The sequence below is a fragment of the Oncorhynchus nerka genome, linkage group LG24, assembly GCF_034236695.1.
Source record: "Oncorhynchus nerka isolate Pitt River linkage group LG24, Oner_Uvic_2.0, whole genome shotgun sequence".
Classification (NCBI taxonomy): domain Eukaryota; kingdom Metazoa; phylum Chordata; class Actinopteri; order Salmoniformes; family Salmonidae; genus Oncorhynchus; species Oncorhynchus nerka.
This window is the reverse complement of record NC_088419.1, coordinates 8,079,837-8,101,445: the sequence shown is the minus strand read 5'-3', so window position 1 is coordinate 8,101,445 and position 21,609 is coordinate 8,079,837. Positions and strand designations below refer to the sequence as shown.

General features: G+C 45.5%; 1 protein-coding gene across 1 annotated transcript in view; it reads left to right on the top strand.

The window, feature by feature from the left end:
• syndig1l (synapse differentiation inducing 1-like) overlaps positions 1-21,609 on the top strand; it is a 141,070-nt gene that overhangs the window by 94,525 nt on the left and 24,936 nt on the right. Inside the window, exon 3 of the mRNA XM_065008584.1 lies at positions 17,768-17,905. Within this exon, the coding sequence (XP_064864656.1) occupies positions 17,768-17,905 (138 nt within the window). The remainder of the gene's footprint in view (positions 1-17,767; positions 17,906-21,609) is intronic.

The following is a 21,609-nucleotide window of genomic DNA, read 5'->3' as shown; positions in this document are numbered from 1 at the left end:
GGAATGGTGTAGGATAGTTGCTTGTCTTTGGAACATTCTCAGCACATTTAAGGAACATGGCAAAAAAATAAAAAATAATCTGCAAACGTGGTGTTGGAAGGCCAGTAGCACTTTTTCCTCTGATAAAAATCCCAATGCCCCAGGGCAGTGATTGGGGACATTGCCCTCTTTACAGATGGGAAGTTACATGGGTGTCCTGACTCTCTGTGATCACTAAGGATCCCATGGTACTTATCATAAGAGTAGGATCCCATGGTACTTATCATAAGAGTAGGATCCCATGGTACTTATCATAAGAGTAGGATCCCATGGTTCTTATCATAAGAGTAGGATCCCATGGTACTTATCATAAGAGTAGGATCCCATGGTACTTATCATAAGAGTAGGATCCCATGGTACTTATCATAAGAGTAGGATCCCATGGTACTTATCATAAGAGTAGGATCCCATGGTACTTATCATAAGAGTAGGATCCCATGGTACTTGTCATAAAAGTAGGATCCCATGGTACTTATCATAAGAGTAGGAGTGTTAACCCTGGTTTCCTGGCTAAATTCCCAATCTGTCCCTCAATCAATCAAGCAATCAAATGTAATTATAAAGCCCTTCTTACATCAGCAGATGTCACAAAGTGCTGTACAGAAACCCAGCCTAAAACCCCAAACAGCAAGAAATGCAGGTGTAGAAGCACGGTGGCTAGGAAAAACTCCCTAGATAGGCAGGAACCTAGGAAGTAATCTAGAGAGGAACCAGGCTCTTAGGGGTGGCCAGTCCTCTTCTAGCTGTGCCAGGTGGAGATTATAAGAGTACATGGCCATAATAATCACAGTGGTTGTAGAGGGTGCAACAGGTCAGTACCTCAGGATTAAATGTCAGTTGGCTTTTCATAGCATTCAGTGGTCGAGACAGCAGGTGCGGTAGAGAGAGTCCAAAACAGCAGGTCTGAGACAAGGTAGCATGTCCGGTGAACAGGTCAGGGTTCCCTAGCCGCAGGCAGAACAGTTGAAACTGTAGCAGCAGCACGACCAGGTGGATTGGGGACAGCCAGGACTCATCAGGCTAGGTCATCCTGAGGCATGGTCCTAGGGCTCAGGTCTTCCGTGAAGGGAGGGACAGAGAGAGAATTAGAGGGAGCATACTTAAAATACACACAGGACACCAGATAAGAAGGGAGAATTACACCAAATATAAACAGACTGACCATACCCCCCGACACAAACTATTGCAGCATAGATACTGGAGACTGAGACAGGGGTGGGTCGGGGGACACTGTGGCCCGTCCGACTGTACCACCGGACAGGGCCAACTAGGCAGGATACAACCCCACCCACTTTGAAAAAGCACAGCCCCCACCACACTAGAGGGATATCAACAGAACTTACTGCCCTAAAGACAAGGCTGAGTATAGCCCATGAAGATCTCCACCGCACGAGCACAAAGGGGCACAAAACCGGACAGGAAGATCACGTCTTTGACTCAAACCACTCAAGTGACCCACCCTTCCTAGGGACGGTATAGAAGAGCACCAGTAAGCCAATGACTCAGCCCCGTAATAGGGTCAGAGGCAGAGAATCCCAGTGGAGAGAGGGGAGCCGGCCAGGCAGAGACAGCAATGGAGTTCATCGCTCCGGTGCCTTGCCGTTCACATTCACACCCCAGGACAGACTACAAAATGACCCACTGAAGAGATGAGTCTTCAGTAAAGACTTAAAGGTTGAGACTGAGTCTGTGTCTCTCACATGGGTAGGCAGACCATTCCATAAAAATGGAGCTCTATAGGAGAAAGCCCTGCCTCCAGCTGTTTGCTTAGAAATTCTAGAGACAATAAGGAGGCCTGCGTTTTGTGACCGTAGCGTACGTGTAGGTATGTACGGCAGGACCAAATCAGAGAGATAGGTAGGAGCAAGCCCATGTAATGTGTTGTAGGTTAACAGTAAAACCTTGAAATCAGCCCTTGCTTTAACAGGAAGCCAGTGTAGGGAGGCACTGGAGTAATATGATCATATTTCTGGGATCTAGTCAATATTGTAGCAGCTGTGTTTAGCACTAACTTCATTTTAATTTGTGCTTTATCCGGGGTAGCCAGAGAGTAGATTATTGCAGTAGTCTAATCTAGAAGTGACAAAAACATAATTTTTTTGACAAAAAGATGTCAAAATATTTCGATTCAATGTTACGGAGATGGAAAAAAAGCTGTCCTTGAAAAAGTATTGTTTGTCAAAAGAGAGATCAGGGTCTAGTGCGGATTTAATGCCGAGGTCCTTGAGACGACTATGCAACCATCAAGATGAATTGTCAGATCCAACAGCAGATCTCTTTGTTTGTTGGGACCTAGAACAAGCATCTTTGTTTTGTCTGAGTTTAAAAAGTAGAAAGTTTGCAGCCATCCACTTCCTTATGTCTGAAAAACAGGCTTCTAGCGAGGGCAATTCTCGGACCTCACCATTTCATTGAAATATATAGCTGTGTGTCGTCCACATAGCAATGAAAGTGGACATTGTGTTTCGGAATCACCAAGAGGTAGAATATATAGTGAAAACAATCGTGGTCCTCAACCAGCACCTTGAGAAACGGCGAAACGTATTGATTTGTCAGAGGATAAGATAAGATCTAAACCAGGCAAGAACTTGTCCGTGAAGACCAATTTGGGTTTCCAATCTCTCCAAAATAATGTGGTGATTGATGGTGTCAAAAGCAACACTACGGTCAAGGAGCACGAGGACAGTTTCAGAGCCTTGGTCTGATGCCATTAAAATATAATGTACCACCTTCACGAGTGCAGTCTCAAAAACCTGACTGAAAACCTGACTGAAACATTTCTTATACATTTCTTATACATTATTTGTCTTCTAAAATGCAAATTAATTACTTAAAAATCATACAATGTGATTTTCTGGATTTTGGTTTATATTCTGTCTCTCACAGTTGAAGTGTACCTATTATAACAATTACAGACCTCTACATGCTTTGTAAGAAGGAAAACCTGCAAAATTGGCAGTGTATCAAATACTTGTTCTCCCCACTGTATATCCAAATGTCTATTTATTTGACGTGTTTGATCCAGAAAAAAACTGCTTCCAAAAACGCAACGTCACTACAAAATATTTCAAATGTTGCCTATAAACTTTGCCAAAATATTTCAAACTACTTTTGTAATACAACTTTAGGTATTTTTGAACGTTAATTATCGATCAAATTGTAGATGGGTCTATCTGTGTTCAATACAGGAAGACAACAAACCGACGCTACTTTTCACGTCTTGCGCACTCTCAGCAGTGTTACCCAGTTCCTAGATGGCCTACTTATTCATTGCACAAATGAATAACCTTAACCAAATTCCAAAGACTGGTGACATCCAGTGGAAGCGGTAGGAACTGAAAACAGGTTCCTAAGAAATCTAATTTTCCAATGAGAAATTGAACAGACAGACCAAAAAAATTAAAAAATTCTGAACGGTTAGTCCTCTGGGTTTTGACTGCTACATAAGTTCTGTTATGCTCATAGACATGATTCAAACATTTTTTTAAACTTCAGAGTGTTTTCTATCCAAATCTACTAATGATATGCATATCTTATATTCCTGGAATGAGTAGCAGGAAGTTGAAATTGGGAACGCTATTTATCCAAAAGTGAAAATGCTGCCCCCTATACCTTACGAAGTTAAATTAATGATCTTCATCTGGTGGCACTCCCAGGACTCCATGTTACACAATAAATGTTCATTTTGATCAATAAATTCCCTCTTTATGATCAAATACCTCTGTTTTGTTTGTGCGTTTAGTTCAGTAATCCAAAGGCACAAAGCGCTCTCACAACATCCAGATGAAAAGTCAAAAAAGTTATATCAAAGTTCGTAGAAACATGTCAAACGATGTTTATAATCAATCCTTAGGATCTTTTTATCATAAATATTCAATAATATTTAAACCCGGACAATACTGTTTTCATTAGAAATGAAAGAGAATGAACGTCGCGCTCACGGCCACGCGCAATAAACAACTCATGGCTTTCAGCTGAGCCACTTACTCTGAGTGGTTTTATTCTCTCCCCTTTCCCAATAGAAGCCTGAAACAACTTCTAAAGACTGACATCTACTGGAAGCCTTAGGAAGTGCAATCTGACCCCACAGACACTGGATCCTGGATAGGCATTCACTTAAAATACTACAAACCTCAAAATTCCCATTTCCTGGTTGGATTTTTCTCAGGTTTCTGCCTGCCATATGAGTTCTGTTATACTCATAGACATTATTTTAACAGTTTTGCAAACTTCAGAATGTGTTCTATCCCAATCAACCAATTATATGCATATTCTAGCTTCTGGGCATGCTTTTCATCCAAACTGGAGGGAGTCTTGAAGGGCATCTAGGAATCTTTGGGTTGTCTGAGAATTTATAGCACAGATTTTGATGACTCTTGGTTGGGGTCTGAGCAGATTATTTGTTGTGGTTGCAAACGTAATAAAATGGTTGTCCGATAGTCCAGGATTATGAGGAAAAACATTTAGATCCATGGTATGACTGTGGCAATGGGTACGTCTGGAGACCTCGATGATGGCTCCGAAAGTCTTTTGGAGTGGGTCTGTGGACTTTCCCATGTGAATATTAAAGTCACCAAAATTGGAATATTATCTGCTATGACTACAAGGTTCGATAGGAATTCAGGGAACTCACTGAGCAACGCTGTATATGGCCCAGGAGGTAAACAGTAGCTATAAGAGGTGATTGAGTCGGCTGCATAGATTTCATGACCTGAAGCTCCAAATATGAAAACGCTGTCTTTTTTTTTGTTGTCAATTTAAATTTGCTATCGTAAACGTTATTAGTGATTAGTTCATTGACTATAACTGCCTTGGAAGTGAGGGATCTAACATTAAGTAGCCCTATTTTGAGATGTGAGGTATCACAATCTCTTTCAATAATGACAGGAATGGAGGTCTTTATCCTAGTGAGATTTCTAAGACGAACACCGCCATGTTTAGTTTTGCCCAACCCAGATCGAGGCACAGACACGGTCCCAATGGGGATAGCTGAGCAGATTACACTGACTGTGCTGGTGGCAGACTCCAATAAGCTAGCAGGGAGGCCAACAGCCTGCTGCCTGGCCTGCGCCATATTTCATTGTGGAGCTAGAAGAGTTAGAACCCTCTCTCTCTATGTTCATAGATAAGATGAGAGCATCCCTCCAGCTAGGATGGAGTCCGTCACTCCTCAGCAAGCCAGGCTTTGTCCTGTGTGTGGGTGAGTCGCAGAAAGAAGGCCAATTATCTACAAATTCCATCTTTTGGGAGGGTAATTTTCAACCAACGATTAAGTTGAGGCACCGCTATAGAGCTCATCAGTCCCCCTAACTTGGAGGGGGCCAGAGACAATTACTCGATGCCGAGACATCTTTCTAGCTGATTTACACGCTAAAACCATGTTGCGCTTGGTGACCTCTGACTGTTCCATCCTAACATCTCTGGTGCTGACGTGGATAGCCATATCCCTATACTCGGCAGTTTTAGCCTTAGCCTCCATATTGAGATTAGCCTTTACGTCAGTAGCCCTGCCCCAGTTTTAGCCTTAGCCTCCATATTGAGATTAGCCTTTACGTCAGTAGCCCTTCCCCAGTTTTAGACTTAGCCAGCTCAACATTGAGATTAGCCTTTACGTCAGTAGCCCTGCACCAGTTTTAGCCTTAGCCAGCTCCACATTGAGATTAGCCTTTACGTCAGTAGCCCTGCACCAGTTTTAGCCTTAGCCTCCACATTGAGATTAGCCTTTACGTCGGTAGCCCTGCCCCAGTTTTAGCCTTAGCCACATTGAGATTAGCCTTTACGTCAGTAGCCCTTCCCCAGTTTTAGCCTTAGCCACATTGAGATTAGCCTTAACGTCGGTAGCCCTTCCCCCTGGTAAACAGTGTATGATCACTGGATGAAACTTTTTTATTCTAATACTGCGGGTAATGGAGTCGCCAATGGGTTTTCAATTTGTCAGAGCTAATGGTGGGAGGCGTCGGCGTCTCAGACCCCGTAACGGGAGGAGTAGAGACCAGAGACGGCTCGGCCTCTGACTCCGACTCCAACTCGCTGCTTAATGGGGTTGAAAGTTTCTATCGGTTGAATGAGTGACACCGGTTGAGCCCAAAGCATTTCTTTCCGTGAGAAAATTGTCCGGCTGCGGGGACTGTGCAGAGGGGGATTTATACCACTATCTGTATTACTGGTGGCACAGACACCTTTTCATCCTTTCCTACACTTAAATTGCCCTTGCCTAACGATTGCATCTGAAGCTGTGCAGGCAGCATGGCTATCCTCACCATAAGGTGATAGTTCTCCTGTTTATGAGTACAGCGACTGCAATTAGAAGGCATAGTGTTAATGTCACTACTTAACTTTTTTCGTCTGGTGGAGGTCCTGACTAACCATGTCCAGACAAAAGTGTCCGGGGTGAATAAGTAAGAATGAAAAAATGAGAACGAGAGAAAAAAAACAGATGTTGGTATAAAAAGTAAAAGATGAAAAGTTGGGTAGAAGCCAAGTAGCAACAAACGGCACATCACGGTTGGGTAGATAGCCAAGTAGCAACAAACAGCACATCACGGTTGGGTAGATAGCCAAGTAGCAACAAACAGCACATCACGGTTGGGTAGATAGCCAAGTAGCAACAAACAGCACATCACGGTTGGGTAGATAGCCAAGTAGCAACAAACAGCACATCACGGTTGGGTAGATAGCCAAGTAGCAACAAACAGCACATCACGGTTGGGTAGATAGCCAAGTAGCAACAAACAGCACATCACGGTTGGGTAGATAGCCAAGTAGCAACAAACAGCACATCACTATTATTCAACCATGCTGGTCATTTATGAACATTTGAACATCTTGGCCATGTTCTGTTATAATCTCCACCCGGCACAGCCAGAAGAGGACTGGCCACCCCACATATGCTCTCTCTAATTCTCTCTTTCTTTCTCTCTCTCGGAGGACCTGAGCCCTAGGACCGTGCCCCAGGACTACCTGACATGATGACTCCTTGCTGTCCCCAGTCCACCTGACTGTGCTGCTGCTCCAGTTTCAACTGTTCTGCCTTATTATTATTCGACCATGCTGGTCATTTATGAACATTTGAACATCTTGGACATGTTCTGTTATAATCTCTACCCGGCACAGCCAGAAGAGGACTGGCCACCACACATAGCCTGGTTCCTCTCTAGGTTTCTTCCTAGGTTTTGGCCTTTCTAGGGAGTTTTTCCTAGCCACCGTGCTTTTACACCTGCATTGTTTGCTGTTTGGGGTTTTAGGCTGGGTTTCTGTACAGCACTTTGAGATATCAGCTGATGTACGAAGGGCTATATAAATAAATTTGATTTGATTTGATTTGATCACGGTTGGGTAGATAGCCAAGTAGCAACAAACAGCACATCACGGTTGGGTAGAAGCCAAGTATCAACAAACAGCACATCACGCAGACAAATCCGGAAGTTGAGGGCGAAGCGATGAGCAGTGGCTCCCCAATGTGATCAGAGCTGGGAGAGAGGTCTGGAGATAAAAGATGTTTATCAGTCTGATGGTCTGGATATTAAAAGCTGTTTATCAGTCTGATGGCCTGGAGATAGAAGCTATTCATCCCCAGCTTCTAATTGTCTCTTTCATCCCGCCTTCTTTGCATCTATTACCCAGGTTGCTGCTGTAAATGAGGTGTTCTCAGTCAACTTACCTGGGTATTAAAAGATGTTATAAGAGTATTTTTTTAAATAAATAGTTACCTTCAAATAACCCTCAAACTCCACTCTGGACGTCGAAGCCACTGTGTTTTTTCATTGTTCCCCTCTAATCAGGGACTGATTTAGACCAGGGACACCAGGTGGGTGATTCCCCTCTAATCAGGGACTGATTTAGACCTGGGACACCAGGTGGGTGATTCCCCTCTAATCAGGGACTGATTTAGACCTGGGACACCAGGTGGGTGATTCCCCTCTAATCAGGGACTGATTTAGACCAGGGACACCAGGTGGGTGATTCCCCTCTAATCAGGGACTGATTTAGACCTGGGACACCAGGTGGGTGATTCCCCTCTAATCAGGGACTGATTTAGACCTGGGACACCAGGTGGGTGATTCCCCTCTAATCAGGGACTGATTTAGACCTGGGACACCAGGTGGGTGATTCCCCTCTAATCAGGGACTGATTTAGACCTGGGACACCAGGTGGGTGATTCCCCTCTAATCAGGGACTGATTTAGACCAGGGACACCAGGTGGGTGATTCCCCTCTAATCAGGGACTGATTTAGACCAGGGACACCAGGTGGGTGATTCCCCTCTAATCAGGGACTGATTTAGACCAGGGACACCAGGTGGGTGATTCCCCTCTAAACAGGGACTGATTTAGACCTGGGACACCAGGTGGGTGATTCCCCTCTAATCAGGGACTGATTTAGACCTGGAACACCAGGTGGGTGATTCCCCTCTAATCAGGGACTGGTTTAGACCTGGGACACCAGGTGGGTGATTCCCCTCTAATCAGGGACTGGTTTAGACCTGGGACACCAGGTGGGTGATTCCCCTCTAATCAGGGACTGGTTTAGACCTGGGACACCAGGTGGGTTCAATTCATTACCAGGTAGAACAGAAAACCAGCAGGCTTCGGGCCTCATAGTGTAAGAGTTTAATACCCCTGACCTAGAATTTCCATTCTCAGAACGTTCAATAAAACCTCCCAGGAAAAATGTCAGGAATCCAGAGTAAAACATTCTCAGAACCTCCCTGCAACCTAAAAATGTTCCAGGCAACATTTGTGCTTCCGTCCCCAGAACGTTTAGAAAACTTTCCATTTTACTGGTAAGGAAACTTATTGGCTTAATTCCCAAAACCAATGGAGAACCAAAAACATACGTACCACAACTTCCAAGAATCCAAATGTGCTAGCTGGGAAGTGGACTCTGGAAGTGGTGCTAAGGCCATTCTGCTCAAAGCTATGGGGGATGACTGTGGGAATCATTATGACATGCTTCGATCTCAGTGTGCCTCAGCTACAGCAGTACTGTAGAAAGAAATGAAAAGTATAGATCATATTGCCTGGGTTGTATTGTGTTAATAAATGAATAAAGCACAGATGGAACTCAGGGGTTGAAAAGAGTCTCTCTCTCTCTCTCTCTGTCTCTATCAAAAGAGAAAATAAATAACATATATATGGGTTGTATTTACAATGGTGTTTGTTCTTCCCTGGTTGCCCTTTTCTCGTGGAAACAGGTCATACATCTTGCTGCTGTGATGGCACACTGTGGTATTTCACCCAATAGATATGGGAGTTTATCAAAATTGGGTTTGTTTTCAAATTCTTTAATATTCTGTGTATTCTAAGGAAATAAGTGTCTCTAATATGGTCATACATTTGGCAGGTTAGGAAGTGCAGCACAGTTTCCACCTCATTTTGTGGACTGTGTGCACATGGCCTGTCTTCTCTTGAGAGCCAGGTCTGCCTAAGGTGGACTTTCTCAATAGCAAGGCTATGCTCACTGAGTCTGTACATAGTCAAAGCTTTCCTTCATTTTGGGTCAGTCGCGGTGGTCAGGTATTCTGCCACTATTCTGCCTCTGGATTTATCCAACTTACAGTTCAAGTCAGAAGTCTACATTCACTGATGTAATTCAGGGCATACCTTCAAACTCAGTGCCTCTTTGCTTAACATCGAGAGAAAATCAAAAGATATCAGCAAAGACCTCAGAAAAAAATTGTAGGAAGGAGACGCGTTCTGTCTCCTAGAGATGAACGTATTTTGGTGCGAAAAGTGCAAATCAATCCTAGAACAACAGCAATGGACCTGTTGAGTTTTTGCCTAATTGTTTTTTGGTAGGTTTCCACTCTACTTTCCTTCCATCTTATAGCATTTCTTAATATTATTCAGTTCATTTGGCTTTGATGCCTCATGACTGAGTATTGCTCTGTTCAAGTAGACTGTGATTTTGCTGTGATCTGACAGGGGTGTCAGTGGACTGACTGTGAACGCTCTGAGAGACTCTGGGTTGAGGTCACTGATAAAGTAGTCTACAGAACTACTGCCAAGAGATGAGCTATAGGTGTACCTACCATAGGAGTCCCCTCGAAGCCTACCATTGACTATGTACATACCCAGCGTCCGACAAAGCTGCAGGAGTTCTGACCCATTTTTGTTGGTTATGTTGTCGTGGTTGTGTCTAGGGTGGAATATGGGGGAGGGAATGCTGTCACCTCCAGGCAGGTGTTTGTCACCCTGTGTGCTGAGGGTATCGGGTTCTTGTCCAGTTCTGGCATTTAGGTCGCCACATACTAGTACATGTCCCTAGGCCTTTAAATGGTTGATCTCCCCCTGTAGGATGGAGTAGCTGTCTTCGTTAAAGTATGGGGGTTATATTGGGGGGATATAGGTAGCACACAGGGACATTTATCTCTGTTGAGATCATTTCCTTATCAATTTCTAGACAGATGTAAAATGTTCCTGTTTTGACTAATTTAAAAGTGAGTTAGGTCTCCTCTATACCAAATTAGCATACCTCCTGAGTCTCTTCCCTGTTTCACACCTGGTAGATGGGTCTCTCTCTCTCTGTCTCTCCCCCTCTCTGCCCCCCCCCCCTCTCTCTGCCCCCCCCCCTCCCCTACACATACACACTATTTTTCATTTCCTCTCTCTCCATCCTGCACGCCACCAGTATAGCTTGTACCCTGCACCGGGGATGATGGTAGGATGGTAGGTCAATTTGTGATTTATTTTTCATTCCACCTCTTCTCATCTCATCTCCAGCAGTGAGAATATATTAATACTCACGCTTTGTGTTGATGGAAAGTGAAAAGGAAAACCATTGCATCACAAATCCAGACAGTGTACAAAGGACTGCTGTAATGACTAGGATTTATGCTTCAGGTGTACTGCGCACAGGCATATCACAGGTATTCTTCCATAGACGATTGGGGATTTAATAAAATGATATTGAAAGGGCAGTGAGATTTGTTTTGCTTTGGCCAAAAATAATTGACCCGTAGAGGGAATAACACAGTATCCGCACATATATGTACATATCTACCTCAATTACCTCGTACCCCTGCGCATGGACTCGATACTGGTACCCCGTGTATATATAGACAAGTTATCGTTACTCATTGTATATTTATTATATATAGCCTAGTATGATGATTCCTATTTTTTCCTCTGCGCATTGTTGGGAAGGGCCTGTAAGTAAGCATTTCACTGTTAGTCTACACCTGTTGTTTACGAAACATGTGACAAATAAAATGAGATTTTGTTCGATTTTTTATTTGATTTTGGGTGAACTCACCATTTAAACAGCGTCTCTCCTCCCTTAATCTGGGTGAACTCTCAAACCAACTCTTCCGGCGCCCGACAGAGATGGCCGCCTCGCTTCGCATTCCTAGGAAACTATGCAGTATGGGTTTTTTTACGTGTTATTTCTTACATTGGTACCCCAAGTCATCTTAGGTTTCATTACATACAGTCGAGAAGAAATACTGAACATAAGAGCAACGTCAACTCACCATCAGTACGACCAAGAATATGACTTTCGCGAAGCGGATCCTGTGTTCTGCCTTTCACCCAGGACAACGGAATGGATCCCAGCCGGCGACCCAAAAAAACGACTTCGTAAAAGGGGGAAACGGAGCGGTCTTCTGGTCAGACTCCGGAGACGGGCACATCATGCACCACTCCCTAGCATTCTTCTCGCCAATGTCCAGTCTCTTGACAACAAGGTTGATGAAATCCGAGCAAGGGTAGCATTCCAGAGGGACATCAGAGACTGTAACGTTCTTTGCTTCACGGAAACATGGCTCACTGGAGAGACGCTATCGGAGTCGGTGCAGCCAGCTGGTTTCTCCGCGCATCGCGCAGACAGAAACAAACATCTTTCTGGTAAGAAGAGGGGCGGGGGCGTATGCTTTATGGTTAACGGGACGTGGTGTGGCCAAAACAACATACAGGAACTCAAGTCCTTCTGTTCACCTGATTTAGAATTCCTCACAATCAAATGTCGACGGCATTATCTACCAAGGGAATTCTCTTCGATTATAATCACAGCCGTATATATTCCCCCCCAAGCAGACACATCGATGGCTCTGAACGAACTTTATTTGACTCTTTGCAAACTGGAATCGATTTATCCGGAGGCTGCATTCATTGTAGCTGGGGATTTTAACAAGGCTAATCTGAAAACAAGACTCCCTAAATTTTATCAGCATATCGATTGCGCAACCAGGGCTGGAAAAACCTTGGATCATTGCTATTCTAACTTCTGCGACGCATATAAGGCCCTGCCCCTCTCTCCTTTCGGAAAAGCTGACCACGACTCCATTTTGTTGATCCCTGCCTACAGACAGAAACTAAAACAAGAAGCTCCCGCGCTGAGGTCTGTTCAACGCTGGTCCGACCAATCTGATTCCACACTCCAAGACTGCTTCCATCACGTGGACTGGGATATGTTTCGTATTGCGTCAGACAACAACATTGACGAATACGCTGATTCGGTGAGCAAGTTCATTAGAACGTGCGTTGAAGATGTCGTTCCCATATCAACGATTAAAACGTTCCCAAACCAGAAACCGTGGATTGATGGCAGCATTCGCGTGAAACTGAAAGCCCGAACCACTGCTTTTAATCAGGGCAAGGTGACCGGAAACATGACCGAATACAAACAGTGTAACTATTCCCTCCGCAAGGCAATCAAACAAGCTAAGCGTCAGTATAGAGACAAAGTAGAATCTCAATTCAATGGCTCAGACACAAGAGGTATGTGGCAGGGTCTACAGTCAATCACGGATTACAAAAAGAAAACCAGCCCCGTCACGGACCAGGATGTCTTGCTCCCAGGCAGACTAAATCATTTTTTTGCCCGCTTTGAGGACAATACAGTGCCACTGACACGGCCCGCAACTAAAACATGCGGACTCTCCTTCACTGCAGCCGACGTGAGGAAAACATTTAAACGTGTCAACCCTCGCAAGGCTGCAGGCCCAGACGGCATCCCCAGCCGCCCCCTTAGAGCATGCGCAGACCAGCTGGCTGGTGTGTTTACGGACATATTCAATCAATCCCTATCCCAGTCTGTTGTTCCCACATGCTTCAAGAGGGCCACCATTGTTTCTGTTCCAAAGAAAGCTAAGCTAACTGAGCTACCGCCCCGTAGCACTCACTTCCGTCATCATGAAGTGCTTTGAGAGACTAGTCAAGGACCATATCAACTCCACCCTACCTGACACCCTAGACCCACTCCAATTTGCTTACCGCCCAAATAGGTCCACAGACGATGCAATCTCAACCACACTGCACACTGCCCTAACCCATCTGGACAAGAGGAATACCTATGTGAGAATGCTGTTCATCGACTACAGCTCGGCATTTAACACCATAGTCCCCTCCAAGCTCGTCATCAAGCTCGAGACCCTGGGTCTCGACCCCACCCTGTGCAACTGGGTACTGGACTTCCTGACGGGCCGCCCCCAGGTGGTGAGGGTAGGCAACAACATTTCCACCCCGCTGATCCTCAACACTGGGGCCCCACAAGGGTGCGTTCTGAGCCCTCTCCTGTACTCCCTGTTCACCCACGACTGCGTGGCCACGCACGCCTCCAACTCAATCATCAAGTTTGCGGACGACACAACAGTGGTAGGCTTGATTACCAACAACGACGAGACGGCCTACAGGGAGGAGGTGAGGGCCCTCGGAGTGTGGTGTCAGGAAAATGACCTCACACTCAACGTCAACAAAACTAAGGAGATGATTGTGGACTTCAGGAAACAGCAGAGGGAACACCCCCCTATCCACATCGATGGAACAGTAGTGGAGAGGGTAGTAAGTTTTAAGTTCCTCGGCATACACATCACAGACAAACTGAATTGGTCCACCCACACAGACAGCATCGTGAAGAAGGCGCAGCAGTGCCTCTTCAACCTCAGGAGGCTGAAGAAATTCGGCTTGTCACCAAAAGCACTCACAAACTTCTACAGATGCACAATCGAGAGCATCCTGTCGGGCTGTATCACCGCCTGCTACGGCAACTGCTCCGCCCACAACCGTAAGGCTTTCCAGAGGGTAGTGAGGTCTGCACAACGCATCACCGGGGGCAAACTACCTGCCCTCCAGGACAACAACCACCCGAGCCACTGCCTGTTCACCCCACTATCATCCAGAAGGTGAGGTCAGTACAGGTGCATCAAAGCTGGGACCGAGAGACTGAAAAACAGCTTCTATCTCAAGGCCATCAGACTGTTAAACAGCCACCACTAACATTGAGTGGCTGCTGCCAACACACTGACTCAACTCCAGCCACTTTAATAATGGGAATTGATGGGAAATGATGTAAAATATATCACTAGCCACTTTATCTATGCCACTTTGTTTACATACTCATCTCATATGTATATACTGCACTCAATACCATCTACTGTATCTTGCCTATGCCGCTCTGTACCATCACTCATTCATATATCTTTATGTACATATTCTTTATCCCCTTACACTTGTGTCTATAAGGTAGTAGTTTTGGAATTGTTAGCTAGATTACTTGTTGGTTATTACTGCATTGTCGGAACTAGAAGCACAAGCATTTCGCTACACTCGCATTAACATTTGCTAACCATGTGTATGTGACAAATAAAATTTGATTTGATTTGAACAAACAAACATTGTCCTTATAACGTTGGTATAGAGACAGAGATATACGTTTATTTCTCCGTCTCGGTCCACCGTATGTCGGCCGTCCACATGGTTGCCGAGAGAATTTCCCCAAAATAATCATCAGAAAGTTTTCGCATAAAAACTAATAATGACCACTCACAAGTGTCACGGGACTCGTCTGAAGGTCTTACAAATGAATGAAAGTATCATTTAGAATTCTACTATCTATTTAAATCTCTACTGGATCGGTATCCCTATTCCCGTGACGGTTGTTGCTAACATGCGCTAACGTGACGTTAAATGTCCAATTTACAGTAGCTATTAGAGTGAAAGAATGTCATGCTATTGTTTATTAATTAAGGAGAATGCACTAGTCACTACCACAGCAACTGGTTCGATAGATTCAAATCTGAAGGTAAATAATGTACTTACATTCAGTAATTTGGCTCTGATTTGTCATCCTGAGGGTCCCAGAGAAAAAATGTAGCATAGTTTTCTTTGATAAAATCGATTTTTATTTTCAAATGTTCAAATGTTCCCACTGCTGTCACTGGCTCAACACCCACCCCGCCCGGCCATATAGATGTGTGAAAGTTAGTGTACAGTTGAAGTTGGAAGTTTACATACATATACCTTAGCCAAGTAGATTTCAACTCTGTTTTTTACAAATCATGGCATTTAATCCGAGTAAAAATTCCCTGTTTTAGGTTATTTAGGATCACCACTTTATTTTAAGAATGTGAAATGTCAGAATGATAGTAGAGAGAATGATTTATTTCAGCTTTTATTTCTTTCATCACATTACCAGTGTGGGTCAGAAATGTACATACACTCAATTAGTATTTGGTAGCATTGCCTTTAAATTGTTTAATAATTTTAACAAACTTTTCAAGTAGCCTTCTACATGCTTCCCACAATAAGTTGTGTACATTTTGGCCCATTCCTCCTGACAGAACTGGTGTAACTGAGTCAGGTTTGTAGGCCTCCTTGCTCGCATGTGCTTTTTCAGTTCTGCCAACAGATTTTCTATAGGATTGTGGTCAGGGCTTTGTGATGGCCACTCCAATCCCTTGACTGTGTTGTCCTTAAGCCATTTTGCCACAACTTTGGAAGTATGTTTGGGGTCATTGTCCATTTGGAAGACACATTTGTGACCAAGCTTTAACTTCCTGACTGCTGTCTTGAGATGTTGCTTCAATATATCCACATAACTCTCCCTCTGCATGATGCCATCTATTTTGTGAAGTGCACCAGTCCCTCCTGCAGCAAAGCTAGTTGGGATGCTGTTCTTCAGCTTGCAAGCATCCACCTTTTTCCTCCAAACATAACAATTGTCATTATGGCCAAACAGTTCTATTTTTGTTTCATCAGACCAGAGGGCTTTTCTCCAAAAAGTACAATCTTTGTCCCCATGTGCAGTATGATCTTTGTGCAGTTGCAATCTGTGATCTGGCTTTCTTTATGCCGGTTTGGAGCAGTGGCTTCTTCCTTGCTGAGCGGCCTTTCAGGTTATATCGATATAGAACTCTTTTTACTGTGGATATAGGTACTTTTGTACCTGTTTCCTCCAGCATCTTCACAAGGTCCTTTGCTGTTGTTCTGGGATTCATTTGCACTTTTCGCACCAAAGTACATTCGTCTCTGGGAGACAGAACGTGTCTCCTTCCTGAGCGGTAATGACGCTGCATGGTCCCACGGTGTTTATACTTGTGTACTATTGTTTGTACAGATGAACGTGGTACCTTCAGGCGTTTGGACATTTCTCTCAACGATAAACAGCTGCCTCTGATTGGGAACCATATCAGGCCAATACAGAAATACAAAAACCCTAGAAAAACAAAACTAACCCTAGATGAACAAAACTAACCCTAGATGAACAAAACTAGAATACCCACTCTAGTCACATCCTGACCTAACCAAAATATAAAGAAAAAACAGAAGTATCTAAGGTCAGGGCGTGACACTGTAAACAATTGTTAGAAAAAAATACTTGTGTCATGCACAAAGTTGATGTCCTAACCGACTTGCCAAAACAAGAAATTTGTGGTGGTTGAAAAATTAGTTTTAATGACTCCAACCTTAGTGTATGTAAACTTCCAACTTCAACTGTATAAGCTGATGATCCGTCATTTATGACATTCCTGGGAGTGTGTAAACGTACATTTTGTATTACCATATCATTTTTGTATGTTCTCTATAGTTATGTACTTGAAAATGTATAAATTGACCAATGCAGCACATTTGGGCAGACTTGAAAAAAAATATTGTGCAGCATTGCAATGCTTCACTGGATCAATATGAAACTTTGCATACACACTGCTGACATCTAGTGGCCAAAATCTAAAATGCGCCTAGATTCCTTTATAATGTTATGGCCTTTCTCTTGTATTTCAAAGATGAAAATGCCTGTTTTTTTTGTTTGCATTATCTTTTATCAGAGCAAACGGGTTACATTCTCCTTTATAAATTTAACATTTTGACAAAGTTCAAAGTGTTTCCTTTCAAATTTACATTTACATTTAAGTCATTTAGCAGACGCTCTTATCCAGAGCGACTTACAAATTGGTGCATTCACCTTATGACATCCAGTGGAACAGTAGTGCATCTAAATCTTTTAAGGGGGGGGGGGGTGAGAGGGATTACTTTATCCTATCCTAGGTATTCCTTAAAGAGGTGGGGTTTCAGGTGTCTCCGGAAGGTGGTGATTGACTCCGCTGTCCTGGCGTCGTGAGGGAGTATCAAAAATATGCATATCCTTGCTTCAGGTCCTGAGCTACAGGCAGTTAGATGTGGCTATGCCAAAAAGGGTCCAATCTTTTAACTGTCCCTGTAATGTGAGAAACTTCCCCTGTTTTTTGTCTTTTTTTTTAATTGCAGCAAAGTTGTTTTTCTCCTCCTGTACATATAGTGAAGATTACAGTTCATATAGAACAAGATGAAGTTATGGTGGTAGGAGCATTGGGCCAGTTGTACAACTGACAAGGTATCCCCCTGTTCCTTCTTAACAGTGTTGGTCTCTTTCAGACGGACTGCTCCTGCGACAGTGAGGACTACTTCATCATGTTATATACAGTATGTGAACTGTAATGGCGGTGAACTAATATTTACAGTGTTGGTCTCTTTCAGACGGACTGCTCCAGTGACAGTGAGAGTGAAGATAACTTCATAGTGATCCCACCCAGAGACCATCTGGGTCTGGCCATCTTCTCCATGCTCTGCTGCTTCTGGCCCCTGGGCATCGCTGCTTTCTACTTCTCCCAGGGGGTAAACATGACACACACACAGAACACACACATACCCGTGATACAGCACCTTTCTCTCGGGGTTAACACCCACACCTGTCACTACCATGAAGTGACTGCTTTCTACTTCTCAGGCCTAACACACAGCCACACACAGGACAGGCCGTTGATGGCTATCTCAAGTGTGAAGTCTTATCTAAGGCTCAACATCCAGTCTCCTCATCTGTCTGTGCAACCACGGCAACCATGGCAAGCAGGGAGACAGGCAGGTAGACATGCGGGCAGGTAGACAGACAGACCAGCTGGCAAGTAGACAGCCAGACAGACGGAAAGGTAGGCAGACCTGACAGGCTGACAGCCAGGCAGACGGAAAGGTAGGCAGACCTGACAGGCTGACGGAAAGGGAGGCAGACAGACAGCAGCTAATTTAGTTCTTCCTCAGTAATTATAGATAATAATGTAGTTCAGTGTTCGGAGATGGCTAATTCCTCCAGCCTGTCAATCTGCCCTGAGTTGAAGCAGCTTGTAAAGGACAATGGTAGGAAAAGGCAGAAATGTAGACGGCATTTGTTTAAACACACACTAAGTATTGCAGAGAAAATGTTATGAGTAGCTTGCCCTGAATTCAAATCGTTCTGCTGACAAGCCCTCAACAATTAGCCATAGTTTTCTCTTTCCCGAAACGAACTGTCCTTTTCCAGATACAGCATACATGATTGCTAACGATTAAAACATCCTGCCAACACAGTAAATAGACTGGTGGCTTATATAAAATATTTGACAGTATGGCTAGGCTACAGTTAGCCTATTGCTGTGTGATAAAGGCTACAGTTAGCCTATTGCTGTGCGATAGAGGCTACAGTTAGCCTATTGCTGTGCGATAGAGGCTACAGTTAGGCTATTGCTGTGCGATAGAGGCTACAGTTAGCCTATTGCTGTGCGATAGAGGCTACAGTTAGCCTATTGCTGTGTGATAAAGGCTACAGTTAGCCTATTGCTGTGCGATAGAGGCTACAGTTAGCCTATTGCTGTGCGATAGAGGCTACAGTTAGCCTATTGCTGTGCGATAGAGGCTACAGTTAGCCTATTGCTGTGCGACAGAGGCTACAGTATTTCTGTGTGATAGGAGAGTGACATCATAGCCTATTTAATCTCAGAGCCTATAGCAAGGCAGGATAGGAGCGTGACCTCATCGCTTGTTTAATCTCAGAGTCTATACCAAGGCAGGATAGGAGCGTGACCTCATCGCCTATTTAATCTCAGAGTCTATACCAAGGCAGGATAGGAGCGTGACCTCATCGCCTGTTTAATCTCAGAAATGTAATAATCTATTGATAAACTAAATATTGAACGAGAATTCATCTTTACATGCCGTGGCCTACTGACAATAGTTACAAATTATACAGCAAATAAAGACCGTTATTGTCACCATGGAAACGTGAATGTATCAGGAATCAAGGTAAAACCCAAGTGCAGACTGTGTTGAAGTAACAATGTTTATTGCAACAACGGGGGCAGGCAAACGACAGGTCAAGGCAGGCAGGGGTCGATTAATACAGAGTAGAGGTCAAGGTACAGGACGGCAGGCAGGCTCAGGGTCAGGCAGAGTGGTCAGGTGGGCAGGTACAGGGTCAGGACAGCAGGCAGGCTCAGGGACAGGCAGAGTGGTCAGGTGGGCAGGTACAGGGTCAGGACAGCAGGCAGGCTCAGGGTCAGGCAGAGTAGTCAGGTGGGCAGGTACAGGATCAGGACAGCAGGCAGGCTCAGGGTCAGGTCAGGCAGAGTGGTCAGGTGGGCAGGTACAGGGTCAGGACAGCAGGCAGGCTCAGGGACAGGCAGAGTGGTCAGGTGGGCGGGTACAGGGTCAGGACAGCAGGCAGGCTCAGGGACAGGCAGAGTGGTCAGGTGGGCAGGTACAGGGTCAGGACAGCAGGCAGGCTCAGGGACAGGCAGAGTGGTCAGGTGGGCAGGTACAGGGTCAGGACAGCAGGCAGGCAGAGTGGTCAGGTGGGCAGGTACAGGGTCAGGACAGCAGGCAGGCTCAGGGACAGGCAGAGTGGTCAGGTGGGCGGGTACAGGGTCAGGACAGCAGGCAGGCTCAGGGACAGGCAGAGTGGTCAGGTGGGCAGGTACAGGGTCAGGACAGCAGGCAGGCTCAGGGACAGGCAGAGTGGTCAGGTGGGCGGGTACAGGGTCAGGACAGCAGGCAGGCTCAGGGTCAGATCAGGCAGAGTGGTCAGGTGGGCAGGTACAGGGTCAGGACAGAAGGCAGGCTCAGGGTCAGGTCAGGAAGAGGTCAGGTGGGCGGGTACAGGGTCAGAACGGCAGGCAGGCTCAGGGACAGGCAGAGTGGTCAGGTGGGCAGGTACAGGGTCAGGACAGAAGGCAGGTACAGGGTCAGGCAGAGTGGTCAGGTGGGCAGGTACAGGGTCAGGACGGCAGGCAGGTACAGGGTCAGGCAGAGTGGTCAGGTGGGCAGGTACAGGGTCAGGACGGCAGGCAGGTACAGGGTCAGGCAGAGTGGTCAGGTGGGCAGGTACAGGGTCAGGACGGCAGGCAGGGTCAGGTCAGGAAGAGGTCAGGTGGGCAGGTACAGGGTCAGGTCAGGAAGAGGTCAGGTGGGCAGGTACAGGGTCAGGACAGGCAACGGTCAAAAACCAGGAGGACGAGAAAAAGAGAGACTGGGGAAAAACAGGAGCTGAGACAAGACGCTGGTAGACTTGAACAAACAAGACGAACTGGCAACAGACAGACAGACAGCCAGAAAACACAGGTTTAAATACCCAGGGGGTAAGTGGGGAAGATTGGCGACGCATGGAAGGGGGTGGAGACAGGTGGGTTTTAATGCTCATTCACGTTTTACAACAGGTCTGATTTATAACGGGAAGCAGTTTATAAAAGTTTATAAATCTCAATTATTTTTTTTTACATGCACAGACATTTCAGGAATGGCGTAAGCAGAAATGTAGTGTGAAATTTAGGTAACGGTAATGAGGTCATTTCCATTTCCAGTTGATACATATGTGGCAGGTAGCCTAGTGGTTAGAGCGTGGAGGCGACAGCGTGGCCTTGTGGTTAGAGCGTAGAGGCGACAGCGTAGCCTAGTGGTTAGAGTGTAGAGGCGACAGCGTAGCCTAGTGGTTAGAGCGTAGAGGCGGCAGATAGCCTAGGGGTTAGAGCGTAGAGGCGACAGCGTAGCCTAGTGGTTAGAGCGTAGAGGCGACAGCGTAGCCTAGGGGTTAGAGCGTAGAGGCGACAGCGTAGCCTAGTGGTTAGAGCGTAGAGGCGACAGCGTAGCCTAGTGGTTAGAGCGTAGAGGCGACAGCGTAGCCTAGTGGTTAGAGTGTAGAGGCGACAGCGTAGCCTTGTGGTTAGAGTGTAGAGGCGACAGCGCAGCCTAGTGGTTAGAGTGTAGAGGCGACAGCGTAGCCTTGTGGTTAGAGTGTAGAGGCGACAGCGCAGCCTAGTGGTTAGAGTGTAGAGGCGACAGCGCAACCTAGTGGTTAGAGCGTAGAGGCGACAGTGTAGCCTAGTGGTTAGAGTGTAGAGGTGACAGCGTAGCCTTGTGGATAGAGCCTAGAGGCGACAGCGCAGCCTAGTGGTTAGAGTGTTGAGACGACAGCGTAGCCTAGTGGTTAGAGCGTAGAGGCGACAGTGTAGCCTAGTGGTTAGAGCGTAGAGGCGACAGTGTAGCCTAGTGGTTAGAGTGTAGAGGTGACAGCGTAG